The 25,014-nt window shown below is 28.8% G+C and overlaps 1 protein-coding gene across 3 annotated transcripts in view; it reads left to right on the plus strand.

Moving 5' to 3' along the window:
• Nucleotides 1–25,014, plus strand: part of Ecr (ecdysone receptor) — a 56,852-nt gene that overhangs the window by 3,732 nt on the left and 28,106 nt on the right. For all 3 annotated transcript variants that reach the window (XM_083086726.1, XM_083086725.1, XM_083086724.1), the window contains exon 3: nt 18,779–19,808. In XM_083086726.1, the coding sequence (XP_082942852.1) occupies nt 19,379–19,808 (430 nt within the window). In that variant the 5' untranslated portion in view covers nt 18,779–19,378. The remainder of the gene's footprint in view (nt 1–18,778; nt 19,809–25,014) is intronic.

Here is a 25,014-nt window from a genome sequence, read left to right on the forward strand (position 1 = left end):
ATTGCGAAAGTTGGTTAAAAAATAATTAAAAACCGAAAGGATATAAAACATATATCCGAATTGAACATAATTATATAAAGTGTACATTTTTTAGTATACATAATACATGTTATATACGATATTATATGATTAATATCAACATATACATTTTCTATACATGTCTTTCCTCTTTCTTATAAAGCATCTTATTTGATTTTTATCAGTAAAAATCAAGAATTAACTAACGTTGTCCACACATTGTTGTCAAGAACAGAATAAAAATATAAGAAAAACGTGAAATTATTATATTTGGAAAATAAAAAAGACAATATATAAAGAGGAAGTGAATAAAGAATAACGGAAAACATAGACATTGAGTATTTACATCTTTTTTTAATTAATTTTTTTAACGTTTTTATAAAAATTAATTTTTTAAAAATTAATTTGTTATCAACATCTCTCTCTCTCTCTCTCTCTCTCTCTCTCACTCGGAATTATTCGTTCGTTAACTTATCTCCACTAAATTTTCATGTGTAGTCAATATTGAAGATACTGCATGATAATGCATCATCTTATCGGTTTTCAGAGAATCGTAAGTTTTATATGACTCATTAATCGTATTTTATAGCATATGTGCTTAGGCATATGAATTATAAACGCAATATCATACTAAAACATTTAAACACATCGCGTTTAAGACAAAAAATTATTTTAATGCATCGTCAATTATATATTCAATTTTTTTCGAGAGATTTAGAGATATCAATCTCTCGAAAAAAATTAATGAATATATATTTATATTTCTAAATTTAAATAATCCTCAATGACTATAGAAATTGTTATTAAGTTATAAAATATTCATGAAAGACCTTTAACATATTATTTCCAATGTGATATCAGACAGACAGCTCAAAATAAAGCGGTTAATATTCTATCGGTTATTTTCGATTTTAGGATTTTTTTACCTTGCCTTGCTGTTTACAAAGTGCTGTTTACACACCTTTGCTGACGAGAAATGTACATGCCACTTGTCTCACTCGTGCTTAACAACATAGTTCGTCAGAACGATATTATTAGTAAAGACAACGACAAATGATAAACACAATCGTAAATATACGTAACATTTGTAGTAAATTAATTGTATAAATCAAGAAAAAATTCAAAATTTAAAATCACACGCGGAGTTCCACATACATATTGGAGACATAAGTTGGCAATAATATTCGATTTAACAAGAACACAGAAAAAAAATAAGTGTCAAATCAAAACTTAGATACTTAAACTAACGCGTTCATTGTTTCGTATATACGCAACAATTTATAATCTTAGAAGAATTTAATAATTTTAAATTTCAACAATATTATAGTCTTATTTTAATATTGTAATTGTCACTTCAAAAATATATAATTATTTAATTCTACTTTAAGAAAATTATAATCCTTGATTTAAAAATGTTATTTTCTATCTAACATTGTTTCTTTTCCATTCAAGAAAATTAAATCTTAAATCAAAAGAATATATTTTTCTCTAGATTGAACTACATAAAATGGCTTCATTCAAGTAAACAATTATTCAAGCAATTATATTTTTCTTTAATTAACGCAATCTCATTTCAAGATTTGCATGTTAAAACTAAATATATTTTCAAAATAAGAATGTCCTTTTTCTGTGGATGGTTCGACGAAAAAGCTCTCTCTGCGCGAGCTAAGTTATTGCAAATTTCGTAGCAATGTTTGACGTAAATATTCGCATGTATGTACGTACGCCACGCCGTGTCGATCATCGGCCGAGGAGCTGACTCGTCATGACGTCACTCCCCGTGCAACGTATCATTTTTAGCTCGCATATACATATACACACATTGACTCACCGCAAGAACGGAGCGAGTGACCGCGTGCTCGCTATACGCTCGATAGTCGCGATTGCGACGATCGCGATCCAATTATTGATATATATGTATGTCTCGTGTCGCTTTCGAAGCGGAGAGAAGCATCGCGAGCACGCGTATATTTTCGACAGGATGTCACATACGCACACATATATTCGTTTATTATCTTATTCTCTCTACGCGGAAAAAAAGGACAGTCTTGTTTTGAAAATATATTTAGTTTTAACATGGAAATCTTGAAATGAGATTATATATTAATTGAAGAAAAATATAATTGCTTGAATAATTGCTTACTTGAATGAAGCCATTTTATATAGTTCAATCAAGAAAAATATATTCTTACGATTTAAGATTTAATTTTCTTGAATGGAAAAGAAACAATGTTAGATAGAAAATAACATTTTTAAATCAAAGATTGTAAGTTTCTTAAAGTGGAATTAAATAATTATATATTCTTGAAGTGACAATTACAATATAAAATAAGACTATAATATTGTTGAAATTTAAAATTATTAAATTCTTCTAAAAAGATTATCAATTGTTGCGTATATACGAAACAATGAACGCGTTAGTTTAAGTATATAAGTTTTGATTTGACACTTCCTTTTTTTCTGTGTAGTTTCAAGTTTGATTTTCTTCTTCAACATCGAACACATTTTTAAATATTTGTGCATTATTATTGTTAATTAAAATCTATATTTTTCCTAATTTGGTTCACTTAAAATTGTATTTTGCTATACATTATATTTCAATTTAATATTGTATAAGTTTTTTATTTTTTTCATGCCTAATGTGTGTTTATGCTTTCCGTGGCACAAATACTTAGAAATGTCAAACTACTTCTAAATTATAATACACGTGTATCTAGATCTGATGCATCCAATTCACAAATGTCAAAACTCGAAAACATTAATGATGCCAAGTTTATCGAAAATATCTAGTTTTGAATTTAAACATCCATGTGATATAAATGTCGTTATAAAAAAATTTCTGTTCATGAAAATTAATTTTATTTCTAAATAAATCTGTCAATGTTAATACATAGATTTTAGTAAAAATCCTTAATATTACAGCTCATTGATTAATAATAATTTATTTTCTATAAATAAATTCAGTTAGTAATATTTGTATTATTATATTAAATAATATTATTTATATTAAATAATTTTTTCTTTCTTGTTTTTAAAAAATATTTATTTTATTAATTATTAAGAAATAGATAACTTTGGCAAAGTATAAATTGACGTGTGTGATTTTATATACATATTTTGAAAAGTCGAAAGCTACAGTGTGTCTGATTAATTTATCTAATTAATTAGTTAATTTAATTATGCTATAATAAACTCGGTGCGATATTTTTTTAATAAACAAACATCGAGGTACAATCGTCCAAATATAATATTGGATACTATTACTAGTATTTTGGATACTATAAAACTTAATGACTGTGACATCCTCATTTGTAACACACTCCGTATTCTCGACTCGAGGAGTCTGTAAATTCTGCATTTGTGTCAGCTGTCTACAGTCGCCCTATATTCTCGCTGTGTGCCATGTCGAGTCTGTAGTGTCGCATGTTTTTACGGATGACTGTAATAATCATGTATTGCAATGCGAACGCGACGCTTTCCCTTGGCACTATTGACCAAAGCGAAAACATTGTATCCGTTTTGTCTGTCTCTCGGTGCCACCACCATCGTCACACGTTGCCACCACCCTTTGCTTACCTCCACCATTACCTACCATCACCCTCACCACCTCTATTCACCATCGCTCCGCTACCAACTCCCAACGTCGTTTTCGCACATGCTAGCACATCTGACTGAACATTTCTCGAGAACAGCCGGAGATAAAGCGCAGACGATGCCGAATGAGAAAACACATTGCGAAACAAGGAGAGTTTAGGGACATAGTGCTCGAAGCTTGCCGGAATCTTGGTGATGAGTGACGAGAAAAACGGAAATTACAATTTGCATTAAAGCGCACTGAAAATTCTCGATGTGTTCATCAGTGACATTCGTATAGTTTGCGTGATTGATTGGAAAGCTCGAATAAAAAAATCGTAAATTTTGCTTCTTAATCTTTTATTTATTTATATATGTTTTTTCCGCTCTAATGGTCTACTTTATTTGTCATTTCCGCTTGTCGTCATGAACACCGATTTTCGATCATCCGGAAAAATAATAATCATGTTGTGGCTTCTTGTCCATTAAAGTTTGGAAATATCCCTCTATCCTTTTCGATTGGGTTTTTTTTTATTTCATTCATATTTTATTATCTAGAATAAAGTGTTTTAGGTGCGAAAATTTGAATTTTAATAAAGATCATCTGGAGATTGAATACTTTTGAGAACTTCCTCTATAAATTATATCTAAACATTGAAAAAAAATATAAACATGAAAAGGGGAGAAAAAAAAATATAAATTACATCTTTAAAAAATTGATCGCAAACATTAAGAAATACACTTATTTGACAGCTGAACGAATATCGAGCGGATATCGAGTCCATTCAGACTTAAAAAAAAAATTGTTTTCTTTAAAAAAGATATCTTCTCCAGACTACTTGTGTACTTATCAGTTAATAACACATTTCTTAGGTCATCAACATGACGAAAATCGTAATATTATTATATTTCAATAATAATTTTTCAATGTTTCTAATAGCTTTTAATAGTTTTTAAGTGAAAAATACTTGGAGTTTTTCAATTATATTACTCGAAATTTACCTATTTAAACAATGAGGAAAACACAATAAAAATATGTTCCCATCGTATAATGTGATATTTGATATTTATTTAATTTTATTTAATATATATTCACAGATTATTTTTTAAATTGCTCTTAAATGTATGTTATTATCATTATATACATAATGACATTAATAATAATAATAGTAAGACTGATATTATAAAAAATTCTGATGCTAGATTGCATATCAAATTGTCAAAGCTATCGTATAAAAAGTATTATAAACCAATGACATAAAATATGCTTAAAAAGCAGAACAAAAAAGAATAAATCTTTTAAATAATTTTCTCTTTTATAGTATTTTAAAACTTAATAATAAAAAAATTATAGAAAAATTCTGTTAAAATTCTGTTAAATCAGAAAATTCAGTCTTTAAAATTGCTTTTTTTTTTCCAAATTATATCTGATAATTTCTTAAAGATAAAAAGAATATTATATTTATACATTTAATTTCGGAGGCAACATGTTTAAAATATTCCTATTGTTTGAACATTATCTCTAAATTGATATCGATATTTACAGACGAATTCTTTAATCGAGGAGTCGATTTTTATTTACTTACATTAAAAGGCACACACATTTTTGATAACCTTGACACGATTCGTTTAAGAAGATAAGGATGCTGATTAATTTTGATACCTTGCGTTTTAATCGATAGTTTTATATTTTAAAGATATAAATATTGAAATGTTGAGTATTTCATTATCCTGTTTATATTAATGGTTCTATAATGGTATGTTGTAGACTGTACATACACATTTGTGTATGTTTGTGTTTTGTTACGATGAGATAAGTCTCACTTCACAGGAAAAACATGATACTGAAAATATCATTTCATGCGAAAAATATATGAGGCAATCAAATAGTTTGAATCTTTTTTATTTCGCATAGAAAGCATAAAATCTACCACTATATTTTGTTCATAGAACGTACATAGAATGAGACATTAGCATGAAAAACACATCTTTCTTTGGGTGAAATAAAATTTATTACTTATCATTCCTTATCTTTAGCGTGAGACAAATTTCAACATCTAGCATATTTTATTGACGGGAACGATGATTAATACACGTGTGTAATATTTGTAATGTTTAATATTTATATAATTATATTTCAATAAGCATGTGAAACTTCGCTAGATAAAACAATGTTTGAATCAACTAACACTCATACTTGTACCTTCTATGTTATTGACAGCGTGTACACATACACATATAGTCTGTGTATAATAATTCATAGATGATGTCTACGCTCGCTGTCCTCGAACTACATATGATGATATTTTTCGCTCATCCTTACTCATCATGTGTCTTAGGAAACTTGACTGCTTGATTGGAAAATATATTTATTATTGACTGCCCATAATTAAAATAAATTTACTGCTTAATAAAGGAAACTATATATATGAAAAAATTTATTTATTTGCAAGCAATATATATAATTGTTTGTTTATATTAAGCTCATAAGATAGCATTAGGAAATTGCTGAAACTATTTGGCTTAAAAAACAAATGGATAAACTTTTTAAAATCAAACTATTTAGAGTATAAGAAACCTGTAAATTTTGTTAAAAATATAAGAATTATATAAAGCATTTGGTTAAAAATACAAGAATTATATAAAGCATTTTAATAATCAAATTTTACATGTATTAATACATGTAAAATTTGATTATTAAAATGATTTATATAATTCTTGTATTGTATGTTAATAAAATTCACAAATTTCATAATAATTTTATTTTTTTTAATTCTATCCATTTGTTTTTAAATAACAGCCGAATAATTTCAGTAACTGTCAAATTATCATCTTATATGAATCTCAAGATTTTCATATTTCTAATGTAAATATTTCATTACTGATTTTTTTTTAGAAAAGATATTAAAATGTCAATAGATTTTGATAATAAATAACCGAAAAATTGTTCATATAAATTAAGCTTTAAAGATAAAAAGATTATAATCATATTTCTTTGTTCTAAAACTGGGATATTTTTCGCTAAATTCAAATTTTCTTCTTATATTCTGCTACTATTCATATTTTATCTCAGGTGATATGATCATGTATCAGATTATTTACTTTTGTTTTTCAATTCTTTTATAGCTCAATATTGCGCGGGCAATATTTACACATGAACTAGAATAGGAGTGAAGATTGAAAATTTTTAAATAAAGATAATGTTCAATTTCTCTTCATCATAACTTAGAATAGAGAAGTCTATCTATTGCAAAAGCTTATTATTTATTTAATTTATACATATAAAAAATCTGACAAAATATTTTTGATAACATTTTTGATAATATATTTGATTTTTAACAATGCATTTTCTGCGGAAACTGACAAATTTATTGTACGTTTTCGATTACACATGGTAGGGAAAGTTACGCATTCTCTCTCGTCACCAGAGGTGGAGAAGGGGAATGCAAATCAGGGCAATATAACTACTAAGCGGAGAAACTCGAGTTGATGATAACGACTTGTGACCTTCCCTGAGAGTCCAGACCCTGTCGAAGAGCAGCGACTCGCCATCGATCGCGCGATAAAAAGCAACTGAGCGAAGCGAAGCGTCGTAATAATAGAAACAAGGGTAACGAGAAAGAAAGAGGGAGAGAGAGAGAAATAGAGAAAAGGATAAAACACTTATATACAAATACATTTATAATAATACTGTACAATAATAACATTAATAATAATAATAATAGTATTAATAATAATAATAATAATAATAATAATAATCGTACAATTATTTAAAAAATAATATATTAATATTTTTTAAATATTAATATATTAATTAACTATGACAATATATAAAAGCAAAACAAAAAAGTGATAAAAATAATAAGAAAAATAACAATAACGATTGAAGAGAAGTACAAGTGAAACGGGAAAGATGAATGAAAATACAAAAAAATGATTTTTATAAGCACACTGATTCGATACAACTTACTAGGTGACAATATATATATGTATATCGAGATGTAATATACCTATATACATGATATATTCCTGATTTATACATTTATATCTCTAATATTTTATTATTTGCTTAAAATACAACTTTAAAATAACGTATTAAAAATACTAAAAATTTAGAAATTGTTGAAAATTCCGCTGACTTTGATATATCGAGATATCAATATATTTTATGATTTTTTTGTAAAATATATTATTTTTAAAAGGAAAATAGAAATCTATTGGATATTTACTTAAGATCAAATACTACGTTTTTTTTCGTTACAATGGAATTATTTCGCAAACTTATAATATCAGTAATTGCAAATTCTTGATAAAACTTAGTATTTTTAAATTTAAAATGCCACTTTACAAAGGCAGATTTTATGTAAGTTTTTTTTAGGCTTAGAATATTAAATTCTTTTCTAGCTCTGGAATTTTACATACATTTTACATAAATACGTACATATATACATATGTATACACACACACACACACATCATATACAACACAATGTATACATATATACAAAATACTCAATTGTAATCAATGGAATTTTTTTTCAAAGATATTCGATATTATTCTTTATTTTGATTTGAAAGAAAAAATATTATCTGAATAATTCTTGTCTATCTGAGATTCATATATATGACTCATATATATATGATGAAACAAGTCAATTTTTAATTCGTTTCATATTCATTCTCTATTTGATATTATTTATATTTTACTTTCAAATACGAAACTATTTACTAATATGAAATAAAAAAAAAAAAACCCAAGTTATCTGTCAGAAATAACGGATCCACGAGAATTGTTTGGCGCGAGGACAATGTGGAGTCATTGTCCGACGTTTACGTGACTATTTCATCGCGTTCTTTTCTTTGGGCGCGTGCGTGAGCACATTGCTTGCATTTCAAATGATTTCCACGAAGCTGGACTAACTCATCGTTTGAACTAGTACGACAAATAGCATTATCTTTCGTATCGAATATGAAGAAAAGTATCAGTCGACACGAGTAGAACTATAACAGAAGCGAAAGTCAACATCGGTATCTTTTTAAATATTGTATTATTTACTTTGATATAATTTGATATGAATATAAATGCAATTTTTCTCTAATTGTATAAATAGCATTTTATTATTTAGCTTCCTTGATATTAAATTCGTGAAAAATTTTTTCTTCGTTTTCAAATTCATTATAATTTAAAAGTTATCGATATCTTATCATTCTGACTAAGTAAATAACGATGCCAAATTAGATAAAGAGTTTAAAAATAATACGCAGGAAATCAGATATTCTATATTGTTAAGCTATAAGGATTTAACAATTGATAAATTCTTCTGTTTTTATGTAATTATTAAATACATCTCTTGCCTATTTATATAAAAATAATTGATTTGAGCAATTGATGTATTATAATTGTATACTAATTTATTTATTAATAATTTTAAAAGAGCAGTTTTTTATTCGTCACAAGGAAATGTATCTTGTATCTTTACAATTTTTATTATATAAAGTATGAGAGAGATATTTATAAAACATTCTTGGACATTATTTACTTTTAGGATTCTTACTACAAATGGAAAATACAAAATTATTTAGAAACTGTGCAGTTGACTTATTTTCGACATATCTATTCTCGACTAAAACTGACTCAAACTTAACTGAACGTAAATTTTATGTGTGTTTGTACATTTCCATTATTTGATATTCATTACGCCAACATAGAATTAGGAAAACTTATACGTATTTTTATTTTTACAAATAATGGAAGAATAAAGACAAAAAGTCGCATTGTCAAAAATGCAAAAGATAGAACAATATAATTATACGATATTACATGTAATATGTTTGAAGCTTTTTATGCTGGACAGACATTAAGTACACTTTAAAGTCATTTTGGCGATATATTTACGATTCACATCACTTGCAATTTATGCATTTTAATCTTCAAAACGTATTCTATATATCGTATATTTTATAAAACAATTGCTAGGTTTTATTTTCCATTATTTTTTATAATTTTTTAAAGAATATTATCTTTTTTGATTATGTGTATGCTTCTTTTTTTAAATTTTAAATTTAATATTGTATTAGATATGTATAATTATAATGAGAGAGAGAGAGACAGAGAGAGAGAAACATGAATAGCTTAATAGTTTGGATCATGTAGTAGCTTGATAGTTTCGCTGAAGACGTAAACGTAAAAGCGCGTTATTCGTTTATTCGTACCAACAGCATATTCGACAAGTTGCGACACTTGTTTTCTGACCTAGATAGTTGGCTATACTTGCTTTCTCTCCCACCCTTCTGCCTCATGTGATTCTTTTCCTGCCAGACTGCATGTATCATCAATAATGTCATTTACTCGTCTAGTCAAGCACCCCAGCATATAGATTAGATACATGTATATTTCACATATGTTGTCAAAATTTTTAATATATTTGGATTTAATAAATTTATATTGATATTAAAATAGTTCCTTTTATAAATAATATTTAAAAAAAATTCTCTATATGAGAAAACTAATAGATGTATATTGGTTTAAGTGTAAATCTGTAGTTCATATAAAAATAATAATAAGGACAAATGGGTGCAAACAATATTTTTCTAAAACACATGATATTTAAAAATATTAGAGATGTTATAGAAATCTTCTAAACTTATCTTTATTAATTTTGATGCCTCGATACACGCGTACTTTCACATTAATAACGTGTCACCTTTATGTTATAATAGACAAATTATATAATAACAGGCACAGATTACAGTATCGTATACGCAATTTCGTTTATGCAAATCCACAGCAATTGGATAGTGTCCGAATAATTTTTGCTTTCCAAGAATTTCCCTTTTATATTTTTTCAAAAATCAAAATTAATAAAGTTTTATTGTATGTAATTTCAAAAATAAACAAATTAAAAGTATATTTCTACTCTAAATTGAATTTATAATAAACGCAGAATTATATATTGTGAATTTTTTTTATCCAAAAGACATCCAGAAATTATTATAAAGAATTTTGAAAATTTTTTTTAGTGGATTAATTCTTTTTATCGTTAATTTATCTCTCTCTGTCTTTTCTCTTTAACTTTCGTGTCTCTTTCTCCTTTTCATTTCTCTAATTAGATATTTTCTTATTCTTTTTTTAATTATTCTAAAATCTTTATTTAAGCGTAATTCACTCATTGCTAGTTATTTTTGCCAGCATTATTTCAAAATCTCATTTTTTTATTTTTAGAAAATTTCAAATCTTTATCTTTAGAAAATTTAAAAAATTTATATTCTTAAATTTAGATTATTAGAGAGAGAGTATTATTCTATCAATATATATTCTAAATTTTTTTATAAACACACGATTACCTTTTTTCTAAAACGATAATCACCCTTCTAAAATTCTGGAATTGTTAAATTTTAAATATTTTCTCTCTCTTCCTCTCTCTTTATATTATATTTAAATTCTTTAGAAGAATCGCTTGTTGAGCATCACGGGCTAGTACTATCAACCCAACAAGGTTGAGAGCATTTTGAATAATAGATACTACAGACTATTTATATCTGAAAATCAATATCCTCGTAGCTATATTGTCGGCAACATACACTCTGTATAGCGTTTTGTTTCAACTCGACTCAACTAATCTATATAAAACTATTATAGTTTTTCTCCCATAATCAGTATTATAAAAATTGCCAGCGCAAAAATTATTTTTTTTTTTGTATAATATATTAATAAAGTTAAAGAAGCGATTTTACCCGAAACGTTTAAATTCTGATTACAAACACACACACATACACATGTTGATATATTTTTTATTCATATATATAACTCTATCATTTGATACAAATATTAGCCATTTATATGCAATCCTTTTTATCTGTATACAAAAGTTAGACATATTATGCGGATCCCAATAAATATTAAGATACAATGGTTACATTGCAAGTTAGAAAGCCAACCTGCTGGCATACACTTAGCACGGCCAAGTTGTCCACATTCACATCCGTTATGGCCGATATGGAAAACCGGTCCCTCTTTCTCTTTCGTTTCGCGAAAGTGCGAGTGGATGGAACAGGTAAGATCATGTTATCGATCGAGGCTATACAAGCAAGAATCCTTGGAGCGATTCGTTCCTCTTATGTGCTGGAAATAGCAACTTTGTTTTCTGGTATAGCCAGTTAACGTGAACTTTCGGATTGTTGAACTTTGACTTTTGCAAAATAACCACTATAAATTTGTTAATTTTATCGCACACATTTCTGTCTTGTATTCATGGCATTAAATTTTACTTCCCATCATTGCTAATGAATGATTATTGCCTTTTCTTGATAGCTTTATTTCTGCTTTATTTCCTCCAATGTTCTCCAAGTTTGGAATTTATGATGTAATATGCTAGATTTTAAGAAAGTTTTGAAAGTAAGTAAGTGAGGTACTAGTCTATTATGTCCAATTGAGTATTATACTTTATATCTTTGAATCGTTAAGTTTTATTGCTCAAATCTATTAATTTCTCTTATCGTGTATGTAGAAGGTTAACAAAAACTATTGTATAAGACTCCAAATTGAATTGAGAAGTCTTTTCTATTACATTTTCCTTCGATAAATGATTATCGATATTGTGAGGATAAAAAATTGAGGCATTTGTTGAATGACATAATATGACATATTACTAATAATTGGACATGAATAAATAAAACAAAAAACAACAAGCCTTGTTTTTTTTTTCAAGATTTTTTTTCTCAGGTATTTAATATTTCTTTATATTTTGATCACTGCAAATTGATTTTCATTATTTTTAACTTTTTAGATTTAAATAATCATCACTATTTTAAACATTGCTCACATTCGCAATTGGCTATACAATTATATAATTACTATTTTTATTTAAATCAGTTTTCTAAAAACAAATCAGAATTAAATTTCAATAAATTACTTTTGAAAAAAATAAATTAAAAATATGGAAACTTTAATTTTTAAAATATATAAGAACTTTTAGTTTTTTTTTATTACGTTGACAAGAAAATATAAAAAATAATATTAAATTTAAAAAAAATGATAAAATACATTTTTTTCAATTATTTTTTTCTATTAGAAAAAGAAACAATTTTTTGCCTCTAATAATAATTATTTTTCACAACATTTGATATATGTACTTTAAAATTCAAGCACAACAATGCTGTTTTTATTGCATGTTATGACCCAGCTTCGTTAGTTTTTAAAGTGCAACGACATTAACACACACACACACAATATCGATAAATATTAACTTAACTTAAGCTATGCACACACATTTACCTTAAGCTATGTACACACATTTACGACATGCAACAAGGTAACACTTAGGTATAACAAATTGTAGCAAATGATTGTCAACAGATATTTTGTATACAGACAGTATCTGTTTTGTACATGTGAGTGAAGGTAAAGAAAGAGAGAGGGAAGCATATTAACTTGAGCGAAACAATATTATTTCGATGAAAAAAAAAAATCAAGTTTTCCTTTTCCTTTGTCGAAAAACAGCCTTATGATTATGATTTCAGACATATATCTTTTCCAATATCCCATGTATTCTTTTTTTATCCCGATTTTCATAAATGCTGCGGTGCAACGCAACATGATGCGATGCGAGGCGAATGCTGTCATCTTTCAACAATGCACATACTCGTCTCTGTCGCGAAAGCTAAAAGCATTTCATTGTACTGTAGTACAATTTTACACTATCTAAGAAATTTGCCAAGGAAAAAATTTTTACAGCGTATATTACGACTATACTTATGATAGATATTTTTCTTTTCGCGTACTTGGATGTATTTTTTGCTAACATATAATATTTACAAAAAATGCACATAATTTTATTTAACACAGAATTTCCCTCTAATCCTCTTTAGTTTTAAATTATTTAAATCAGCTTTTAATAGCAATTTAATTTTACAGATTTTCATATTTAAAAAAAAAATAGTATTCTTACTTTTACATTTGAATATTCTTATTTTTAGTTCAGTTCTGTTCACGTGAATTTCTTTGCTTTACGGTCTTTTCTTACATAATTATTATTTTTTGTTAATTTCTGCATAGAATAACAATTAATTGCAATTAATTGTGATGGTTATCGATAAATAATCAATGAAGTGAAGTGACTAATTTCTCACACGATGACACCTGACGTTCATGCGCGAATTTCTCCAAGTTAACATATTTAGTCAGGACGCATTCGGGGATGAGATCATCGATCCTGTTGCTAGGTTCAAGGCCGATTATGACCGCTGGTTCTTACTTTCGCTGCTCGTAGTCGACGGAAAACGGCGAAACATAGACTATTCCTCTTTACTCTTTCTCGCCTTTTTTTCTTCGTGCATCTTTCCACTCATGGCCAACTACATTCCTACGGGATCAAACTTGTAGCGCAGATTTCTAGATGCTTCTCTAATCTTGATTGAATATTTGTTGATCCTTATTACTCGTTAAATGGAGATTCTGTATCGTACAGATATTTACACTTGCAATTTTTTCTGGATCCTTAGATTTTTGCATTCTTGAACTTTTAAATATTATATTTCTATCAGGCTCTTGTGGATTCTCTAGGAAATCCTTACATTTTTATCATTATGTATTGTAAAACAATATTTCGTGGAATTTTTAAATCTTGAAATTTACGCATGTGTTCTTGAATTATTATTTCTACAGGCATAGCAGCTTAGATTTGGAAGCTTTTAAACTCCATGAATTAATATTTTTTATTGTTCTATGCAAGGTCATAATATTGTATATTATATGTAATATATCTACTTTGAATTTAAAAAAAAAAGATTTATAAATATATATATATATATATTTTTTTTTATTATAAAATAGAAAAACAGTACATATTTAATAGATAAATATTAATTACAGATTTCTATCGATTATTTGTATTGAGTGACTCTCGTACAATTTATGAAATATACATTAAATTTTTATCTTTGAATTTTATATTTTAAATGGGATTTTTTAAATAGTTTAATTTTACTTAAACTTACTTTTATTTTACATAAATTTTGCATATCCGCTCTCTCAGATTGCAATTCACAAAGCGATCAAAGGCTAATGTGCTAATTGAGAAATGCTGACTTATAATCTTCCGCTTCATTTCGCTGATTTGGTAATTCCATTTTGTACACAATTAGCTTTAGACTTTTCAGTAAAATGTTCTCATTTTTATTTATCTAGTATTTCCTTAACAATTTTATCATTATTCATTGTTTAATTCGTTTAAATATTCTAGTTTTATTAATATCTCTGGACACTTTATTGATAAATAGCTTAAAATTATTTTTTTTATTTTTATATATTTTTTCTTTTTATTTCTAATATTTTATTTTTATGTAAAATTTTAACAAGATTTGCTAATCATTCAATCATATGTTTTCTGTTTGTATTTGAAAATAATTATTTTTTTAAACTTATTAAAATTTCTTTATACTTATATTTTTACATATTTTTTTTATTTTCGTGTAAATTATAAGGAAGCAATTCTTGTATGAATGTTTTCTTTCTACGCGCAATTGAAGATTATTTTTAATTAATGAAAGATTAGAAAAAGAAATTAATATATATTATTTTACTTTTATTAAAGCCAATTTTCCTTTCATTATTTCTTGTAAAGGAGAGATGTCGCAATTTATATATAATTTATTTTTATTGCAACTATTTATATAACTGCAATTATATATTTTCGATAAAAAATTGTAAATATTTTATTACAAGATTACCATAAGATATTTTTCTTTCTATTTAAAGAAGGAAAATGTGCTAAATTAAATCACTAAGTTACATTATTCGCTAATCGATTGGAAATAATTGGTGGTTGTTTTCGCTTATAAATACTGTTTGTATATCTCTAAACGTAGTCAATGGTCTCGCTGAAAAGCGAATCTACGATAGAGCGGAAATCGATTTCTCTCTTGCGCCCTGGCGACATTAGCATCAGTGTCGGCGTCGGCGTCGGGGTCAGCGTCAGAGTCGGCGTCGGCGTCGGCGTCGGCGTCAGCCGTGATGGTTACGTCGTTGCTCGCTGACTTTCGCACGCAAAGTGCATGCGCATTGCAACTAGAGCACAATCGCCTTCGCTTTGCTAGCAGCTCCGATGCTTTACGTAGACTCGTATACATGTGTGCAGATTTTTTCCTGTCAGATTCACTCGGTTTTCTTTTTGCGTTATTTTACTTGGACGTAAAATTTGCAGGCAAGATCCTCGCGTTCGCAGATTGTTGGTTTTCTTGGGTCGTCCATAAAAATCGCAGAATCCCTTCATGGTAAAAATTTTCGTAGCGATAATAATATATGCATACGTTCGTAAAGATTAAGCACAAATTTTGCATTCAGATCAATTAGTGGTATCAATACTATGATACCACGTTGCTGCGTCGTCGAGCGTTCCAACTTTGAAAAGCATAACACAATGTGTATTTGCATTAAAATGTATGTATATTCGCATTAAAAGCTATAAATAGAAGTCGAGCATTTTTATATAATCATGTATAAATATTCACGAAGAAAATGATAATTTCAGGCAATGTCTGAGAGAGGAAGAGAGGAAATAAATACTTTAAATGCCACAAAGGTTTGATAGACTTCTTTTTTTAGAAGTCCTTGAGGTGGCCGTTAAACTTTTATGTTGATTAGATAACTTTAAAGTCTTCGTGACATGTACACAAAATTTTAAAAATATATAATTAATGTATGTTATTTATATCTTTTTTTTAAATATCCATTTCCTATTTTCTAAATATTTATTTCTATCTTTTTCTCGGCTATATAAAAAATTATTTCTGCTTTCATTTTTACGTACATGGTACAAAAGACACTTACAAATAGATACAAATTATCAGGTTTCTTAAATTTTAATATTACATTCGTATTAAGTATTTTTGAGGCATGAATCTTTGCTGCGATTCTCTATCGCAAATTCATTGCGAGTCTTAATTTAGTGAGATATTTAATAGATCTCGATCTAATTTAAATAAGATTGGAAATAAATTCATCCACGCTGCATGTGTAAAAGGTCACGCTGTCAAAAGTGCCCTTTCACTTTAAAATCCATTCGATTCTTCCAAGCGAGAGGAATCTAAACCTCATTCGTTCATATCCTTGCAAATCGGATCAGGATACTCCAGCCAATCTCATGCTGTCAAGTTGTGATGTTAATCGACGGTAATAATGATGCGATGATAATAATGATATTAGTGGTGTCGTTGTTGATTACGGTGATAGTAGTGATGATGATGATGGTAGTAGTGTTTGTAATGATGGCGTTAGCAGTGTCAGTGGTGATGGCGTCTGTGTCGCCGTTGCAGAATCGATCCGATGCCCTAGTTACCAGGAGAGAGTGAGACGAGAGAAAAAGACCATCTATAGATGTGTGGACGTATGTATAGGATGGCCCAGAAATATCACGCTTGCGCGTGATCGCAGTTTCTGCTCGGGGAATATACGAATAAGCGCGCGGAAATTGTATTATAATCTAGGGCAATTTACAAAAGTCGTGGAGGTCGTATTTCCGAAAATTTAAAGACAGTAAAATATTGGATTCTCAAAGGAATCCCTCGAATTTTAATAATTTTTCAATTGTAATATATTTTTTAACATTCAAGCAATTTTCAAGTTTAAATATCTCGAATGCAAATATCTTTTAAATTCATTTTATTTATTAAAAACAGTTTTAATTGTCTTACATTTGCTTGAGAGACGTGTTGTTATCTATTTAAATCATTCACAATTATATTATATAACATTTATATAACAATTATATTATAATTATATATGTATTATATAATATATATGTATAATATAACATATTACATATGTTCTCTATTGTACAAAATTTAATTTATTAAATTAAATTAATTTATTGGTATCCAAATATCTAGTCTAGAACTGTCAATGAACGCATCTCAAATAGCGTTTTAAGTTATCGATGTTAATATTAGTGTAAAACGGAAGGAACGGATTGCCATGTCGACCAATAGGGTGGGTCAGGGTTAGCATCGAAGGTTAGGTTCCTCCTCCGCACTGAATCCTGTCGCGAGGGAAGCTGAGAGGGGAGGAATGGAGGGAAACGGGTACCTCGATCGATAATGCGAAACTTGTATGGTTTTCAAGTATTATTCGACTAATACACCATTATTTCAGCGGGATATAACTTGTCAAATTCAATCAAATTAAATTGTTTGTCGTTCCTTTTTCTTTCATATTCGACTTCTCCCTCTTCTCTCCCCCCCCCTTCTCCTGCCCCGTTTCCCAGTATCTCCAGCCCCCTCGTTGAGCTCCTATTTCCTCTCACCCTCTATTCGTCGTCCTTGTCCTTGTCTCGCAATCTTTCTCTTGCTTTTTCTGTTTCTCTGATTCTTCTTTTTCCTCTTTCATTTTTAACTTTCTTCTTCAACCTTTTCTCCTTCAACCTTTTTCTTTTTGTGTATATTCCTCTTTATTTTCGTTTCATTCATAATGTTTTTCTCAAGGGCTATCGAAGATTTTTATCAATCGATGAGGAGACAATCTCAAAATTATTTGTAAAGCAATATTAAAAGAAAAACAAAGTATGTTTAGTTGTATCCCAATATCAAAGAGCAAGTTAAGTTTAAGTTATAATTGAGTATTGGAAAAATATGAAAAGAATAGAATAAAATTTTATAAAAAGACGCGTAAAAAAATCTTCAAAATAATCTTAATGGTAACAAACGGGATAATTTTGAAAAACAGAAGCAAAATTAAAATTATCAGCAAATTTTGGTAAATATTTATTGTAGAAAGTCATCCTAATCTTGACATTGGATGACAGTGATATCAAAGTTATGACTCGGAGTAAATATTCACCGATTCTACACATACATATGTACACATGAGAAAGAGAGAGAAAGATATTACATATGTATATGCATGTTGAAATCATTTCTCTCTCTTTCTCTTTTTTTGCAAGAAATTAGAAATGAAAGAAAAATTCTAATTATATTTTTAAATTCAATGTAAAAAAATATGATGTAAAATTGTTAAGAATATTATATAAAAAATTGTGTTTTTCATTAAAACCGTAAAAATTATTAATGAAAGGCGATGTAATCTTTTTTCGAGAATTTTTTTAAACTTGGAAGCATCATATTTAAATAATTGTAATTACAATTATTGAATAGTGTATCGATGTCAACTAAGAAATCAATGTCTCCTTGTGTTGCAGGTATCTCGAGCAGGCAACGACTTCAACTATGAAGTTACAGCAAACTTTCGCGCATTTTATCGCGTCAATATGCGATAAAAAAAGGCTGTGATTACTTAACTTTTTCATCAATATAAATCTCAATCTCTTAAATCGATTGATTAATTTAGTATCAAATATGATATGAAACCATTGATTTCTTCCTTTGAAGATTTTCCAACGATCGATATATCGATACGAACTTTTCTCATTCTTTAATTGGAAGAATTAAGGATTGAATTTGCAATACGACAGACTCTGATCGAAAGATATATGTTTCATCACTGAGAAGCCGCTAAGAAGAAGATAAACCATAATTAAGCGAATTCAAAAACTGAAAAGCAACAACAAAGAGACGCCCAACATTGTCCAGAGGAAGCATTCGATATCACGGAGTAAGTAAGATCTCCGATCACGGTGGCCAGTCTAGTAAGTGGCAAGGTAGCAGCGCGATATAATGAAGGGTCGGAGGTTATTGTTACGGGGGATGTCATCCTGGCAGCCTCATCCAGGTTAAAAGCAACGATTAATCCATCAACCACGACGACGACGACGACAGAACCGACGACAACAACCTCCAGCATGGATACCAGCGGCGATTCGAGTCTCGACACCGCTAATGGCACCGCTGCAAGCGTTGCCGCAATCGCCTCCGTCGTCGGCAGCGCCGCATCCTTGACGATTAAGGCCGAGAGACCCGATCATCTGGCGGGAACGTCGACGTCGCCTGCCCTGGCTGCTGGACCGATCAGTACCGGAAGTAGCCTCTTCACCGGTATAGCCAATAGCAATAAGACTACTAGACCGGACGATTGGCTGGCGACGAATAGTCCGGAATCGCCGCAGAGCTCCCTGCAGAGTCAGCACGTGGTCTATACCTCTGCCTCTCAGCAATTGTCGGAGCCTCCTGTAGCGCACTCCAGCCCGCATCAACAGCAAGTTAGCAATAATGGATACGCGAGTCCCATGAGCACAGGCAGTTATGATCCGTATAGTCCCAACGGTAAAATAGGTGAGTACTCTATTTTGATAACAAAAATGTTGCAGATTATAAGGATTATTTTCGCACACATTTAATATCTAATGTCAGGAAAAGAGAAAATCGAAGTGGCTCTAACATAAATCATATTCAGGAAATTCGCATTACATTGTAAACAAATGTTTACATTCGGATCCATTGTTTTGCTCCAAAAATCAAGTCGATTGCAGAAGGTTTTTCACACAAGGTCATCCCTTATGTGAGTCAATGCTCGAGAGAATAAGAAACATAATGCATAATAGTGAGAACTATATAATGGAATATAAATGTCAAAATCAGCTGATTTCTTATAATGTACTTTTAACTCAATTTCTGACAAGGTCTCTACGAAGCTTTCAGCTCGCATGCGCTTAAAAAACACGGTTACTCCATGAGATTCTCTCTTTCCCTCTCTCTCTCTACTTTCTTTTTTTCTACATAAAAAATATATGGATAAGCGCATTCTACTATTTATATATATATGATAATAACACGATACACGCCATCTGTTGTCATATTCTGAGAACTTTTGTCATTTTTATCAAGATAAGCAGATGGCGCCAATGTCGCTATTGAACTATCATAATCTACAAAATTCCTGAGATTTAATGTTAGGTGGTATATTCACATCTTTTGTACATAATACCCCCTTATTATTGTGCTCTTATTGACTACTGTATATCAAGTAGCCGGATAAATATCCGGTCCTTGCTTGTGTGTTTTTACTTTCAATAAAAAATATTTCTGTCATATATTACATATACATATATACGTATTATATAGTAAATATGTGTATGTTGTATATTATATGAGAAGAAATATAAAGACATTTTACATTTAAGAAAAAAATAGAATGAAACATCTTACACACGCGTTAAGGTAGCACATGTGAAATAGTGAGAGAACAACATAAGGAAAGAAATGGGGAAAAAAATAAGGAAATATTTTCCGTAAACAACAAAATATAAGTTTTTTTATTATACGCTTGACATAATATATATATCACGTATATCCTTCAAAATGAATATAAATGCAATCTTAGCAAATCTCGAGACGTATATTTGAGACGTTTATTATGTTTCCTGTTTTTTCTTTTAAGATCGTCAATGAATAAATTTGGCATGTGTGAGTTAGCATTCTCGATCTCGCGATTGTCTCTCTCTCGACTCTATCGAAGAGTGGATATCCTTGAGAAGGAGCATTGTCCTCGATAGTTACCTCTTGTTCGGCCACTTAGCTCAGTCCGACAAGCTTCTCGTCGCCTTGTGACATTGCCCGTTGCAATTTCTTCTCAATGTCAAAAACGACATCAAGCAATGTTTCTCGATTATACAAAAATTATCAATCAATCATACAAGAAGTAAAATCTCGGTTATATAAATGCAAAAATTTAAGAACTCTTTTTTACATGTTTCTCAACACATTTTTTGAAATATGTTATCCAACATATGCAGGAAATTTTTAATATTTTGAACAGAGTCTGCATGAAAATATTGAGCATGTGCGGATTATTGTGTTTATTTATATGTGGATATAAAATAAAAAAAAATTAATGCATTCGTTCATATTACCGAATTTTATTGCAAATTTGGTATATTAGGAAAGGAAATTTTTTCTGATTTACAGGATAAATATAATGATGGGATAAATGATGGGATAAGATTGTAATCGTTCATCTATGAGAATAAAAAATAATTATATCAAATGTGAATGCAAACATTTTATTCGACGTGCAATCTCTTAAATAATATCTCTATCATTTTACTTTGTAATATAATCGTCATAAAATGAAAAAGATATTAACGCTTATAATTTAATATCGAGTTTTAGATTTCGCTTCGCAGACAGAATATTTAACTCTTTTAAATCTCGGAAATAGTATAAGTAATATAATGTATTATACAAACTTCACTCTCTCTATAAATTATTTACATTTAATTTTAGCCATATTATAAACGAATTGTCTTTTTCAAAATATATATATATATATAATCGTGTCTGTGAAGCTGGCACGACAATCTACGAATTATAAAAAAATACTAAGAGTTCTGATAGCACTTTTCATAGTTCTATAGTTCCTGATAAAAATTAAAAAGAGTTCCGCATTCCTTATATTAAAAAATCGAAATCGAAAAAATGTCGTGCTAACTTCGCGAATCTAGCACGACACTCTTTCCTCTAAAGTACCAAAACGTGTTGAATATTATTATTTTTAGCAAGAGTTCCCGATAGTTCTGTTCAAGTTCAGCCTATATATGCAATTTCAGATCGATATTTCAAAAATTAATAATTTTTAAACAATTTTTAAGATTCTCGCCCAGCACGACATTCTCCCTCTAAAGTACTAAACCGCATTGAAAATTATTATTTCTAATAACAGTTCTCGATAGTTCTGCTATAGTTCAGCCTATATATGCAATTTCTGATTGATATTTCAATAATTAATAATTTTTTACGAATTTTTAATGTTCTCGACCAGCACGACACTTAGTAAAAATGTGTCGTGCTGATGATTTTCCGTAGTTTTAACGGCAGTTATCGACAGTTCTATATAAGTTCTATCTTTTAGAAACATTTTTATGCAGAGTTCCGGCCGATTACTATTTTTTAAATAATTTTTTACAATAATCCAGCACGACACTCTCCCTCTAAAGTACTAAGACACGTTGAATATTATTATTTTTAGCAAGAGTTCCCGATAGTTCTGCTATAGTTCAGCCTATATATGCAATTTTAGGTCGATATTCCAAAAAGTAATAATTTTTAAACAATTTTTAAAATTCTCGCCCAGCACGACATTCTCTCTCTAAAGTACTAAACCGCGTTGAAAATTATTATTCCTAATGACAGTTCTCGATAGTTCTGCTATAGTTCAGCCTATATATGCAATTTCTGATTGATATTTCAATAATTAATAATTTTTTACGAATTTTTAATGTTCTCGACCAGCACGACACTTAGTAAAAATGTGTCGTGCTGATGATTTTTCGTAGTTTTAACGGCAGTTATCGACAGTTCTATATAAGTTCTTTTAGAACCTTTTAGAAACATTTTTACGCAGAGTCCGACCGATTACTATTTTATAAATAATTTTTTACAATAACCCAGCACGACACTCTGCCTCTAAAGTATTAAAATGCGTTGAACATGATTATTTTTAGCAAGAGTTCTCGATAATTCTGCTATAATTCAGCCTATATATGCAATTTTAGGTCGATATTCCAACAATTAATAATATAATTGTAAAAAATTATTTATGAAATAATAAACGGTCGGAACTCTACGTATAAATGTTTCTAAAGGATAGAACTTTTATAGAACTGTCGAGAACTGCCGTTAAAATTACAGAAAATCATCAGCACGACACATTTTTACTAAGTGTCGTGCTGATCGAGGACATTAAAAATTCATAAAAAATTATTAATTATCAAAATATCGGTCTGAAATTGCATACATAGGCTGAACTGTAGCAGAACTATCGGGAACTCTTGCTAAAAATAATAATATTCAACGTGTCTTAGTACTTTAGAGGGAGAGTGTCGTGCTGGATTATTGTAAAAAATTATTTAAAAAATAGTAATCGGCCGGAACTCTGCGTAAAAATGTTTCTAAAAGATAGAACTTATATAGAACTGTCGATAACTGCCGTTAAAACTACGGAAAATCATCAGCACGACACATTTTTACTAAGTGTCGTGCTGGTCGAGAACATTAAAAATTCGTAAAAAATTATTAATTATTGAAATATCAATCAGAAATTGCATATATAGGCTGAACTATAGCAGAACTATCGAGAACTGTTATTAGAAATAATAATTTTCAATGCGGTTTAGTACTTTAGAGGGAGAATGTCGTGCTGGGCGAGAATCTTAAAAATTGTTTAAAAATTATTAATTTTTGAAATATCGATCTGAAATTGCATATATAGGCTGAACTTGAACAGAATTATCGGGAACTCTTGCTAAAAATAATAATATTCAACGCGTTTTGGTACTTTAGAGGAAAGAGTGTCGTGCTAGATTCGCGAAGTTAGCACGACATTTTTTCGATTTCGATTTTTCAATATAAGGAATGCGGAACTCTTTTTAATTTTTATCAGGAACTATAGAACTATGAAAAGTGCTATCAGAACTCTTAGTATTTTTTTATAATTCGTAGATTGTCGTGCCAGCTTCACAGACACTATATAATCTTCGATTTTTTAATTATAAATACTATTTCTATTCATAATTGTAAAGTTTGTATATATTTTAGACATTTTTTACATTTGGTTTTAATACAAGCAATTTCTATATTATTTACACACAATTTTCTGAATAATTTATATTTAATTTATTTAATTTTTTAATTTATTATTCAATTATTTAGTTATTTTATTATTTAATTATTTAGTTATTTAATTATTTATCGGTTTTTCAAATATTTTTCATTCAAATATATTCCATAATTGCGTTATTAAATTTAATCCGGCAATACATATACACACACAAATCCGGTGATATAAAATTGTTCAATATATATGCGCACGCGCTTACGCACATATGTATATTTGGGACGCTTTTTTTGAAAAAATTTAAAGTTGAAAGGTTAAAAAGGAAAGAGAGAATATGTATTACATTTAATAATACATACATACATATATATATAAACTGTGGTGTATGTGTATATGTATAAAATATATTAGGGAATGATAACATTTTTCAAGTTATTATTCTCTCTATCTCTCTCTAAATCTCTTTTACGAGATTTGTCAAAATAAGATTATACAGAATAAGCGATAAACTTCGTTTTAATGAGGATAATTTATATTTATTATGAAGATAAATTAATGTAAAGATTGTCATATCAACTTGTATTAAGATTCACGCTTGCCTACATGAATCTCAAGACATAACTTAAAGTTATTTAATTGCATCTTGAAAAATATATAAATGAGTATTTATAAGATATGAAATTAACGCAAAAAATTCATGATCACATTTAGTCATCTAGTGTATATATAAATACATATAAAGATCTAAGTCGTCAAAGAGCGTCCTCTCCTGTATAATTAGCTAAATTAATTTTATTCATATGCCATCTCTCTCATTCGAGATACCTATATTTTAATTGAAAAAAATAATTTATTTTGACGCATTTTGCAAAAAAATATATATCGTTTCTAATTCTTTTATAATTCAATACAGCTACAGTGAAGAAA

Source organism: Camponotus vicinus, unplaced genomic scaffold (genome assembly GCF_025532165.1).
Source record: "Camponotus vicinus isolate PSW18456_S1 unplaced genomic scaffold, iyCamVici1.0 SCAF_13, whole genome shotgun sequence".
In the NCBI taxonomy this organism is placed as follows: Eukaryota; Metazoa; Arthropoda; class Insecta; order Hymenoptera; family Formicidae; genus Camponotus; species Camponotus vicinus.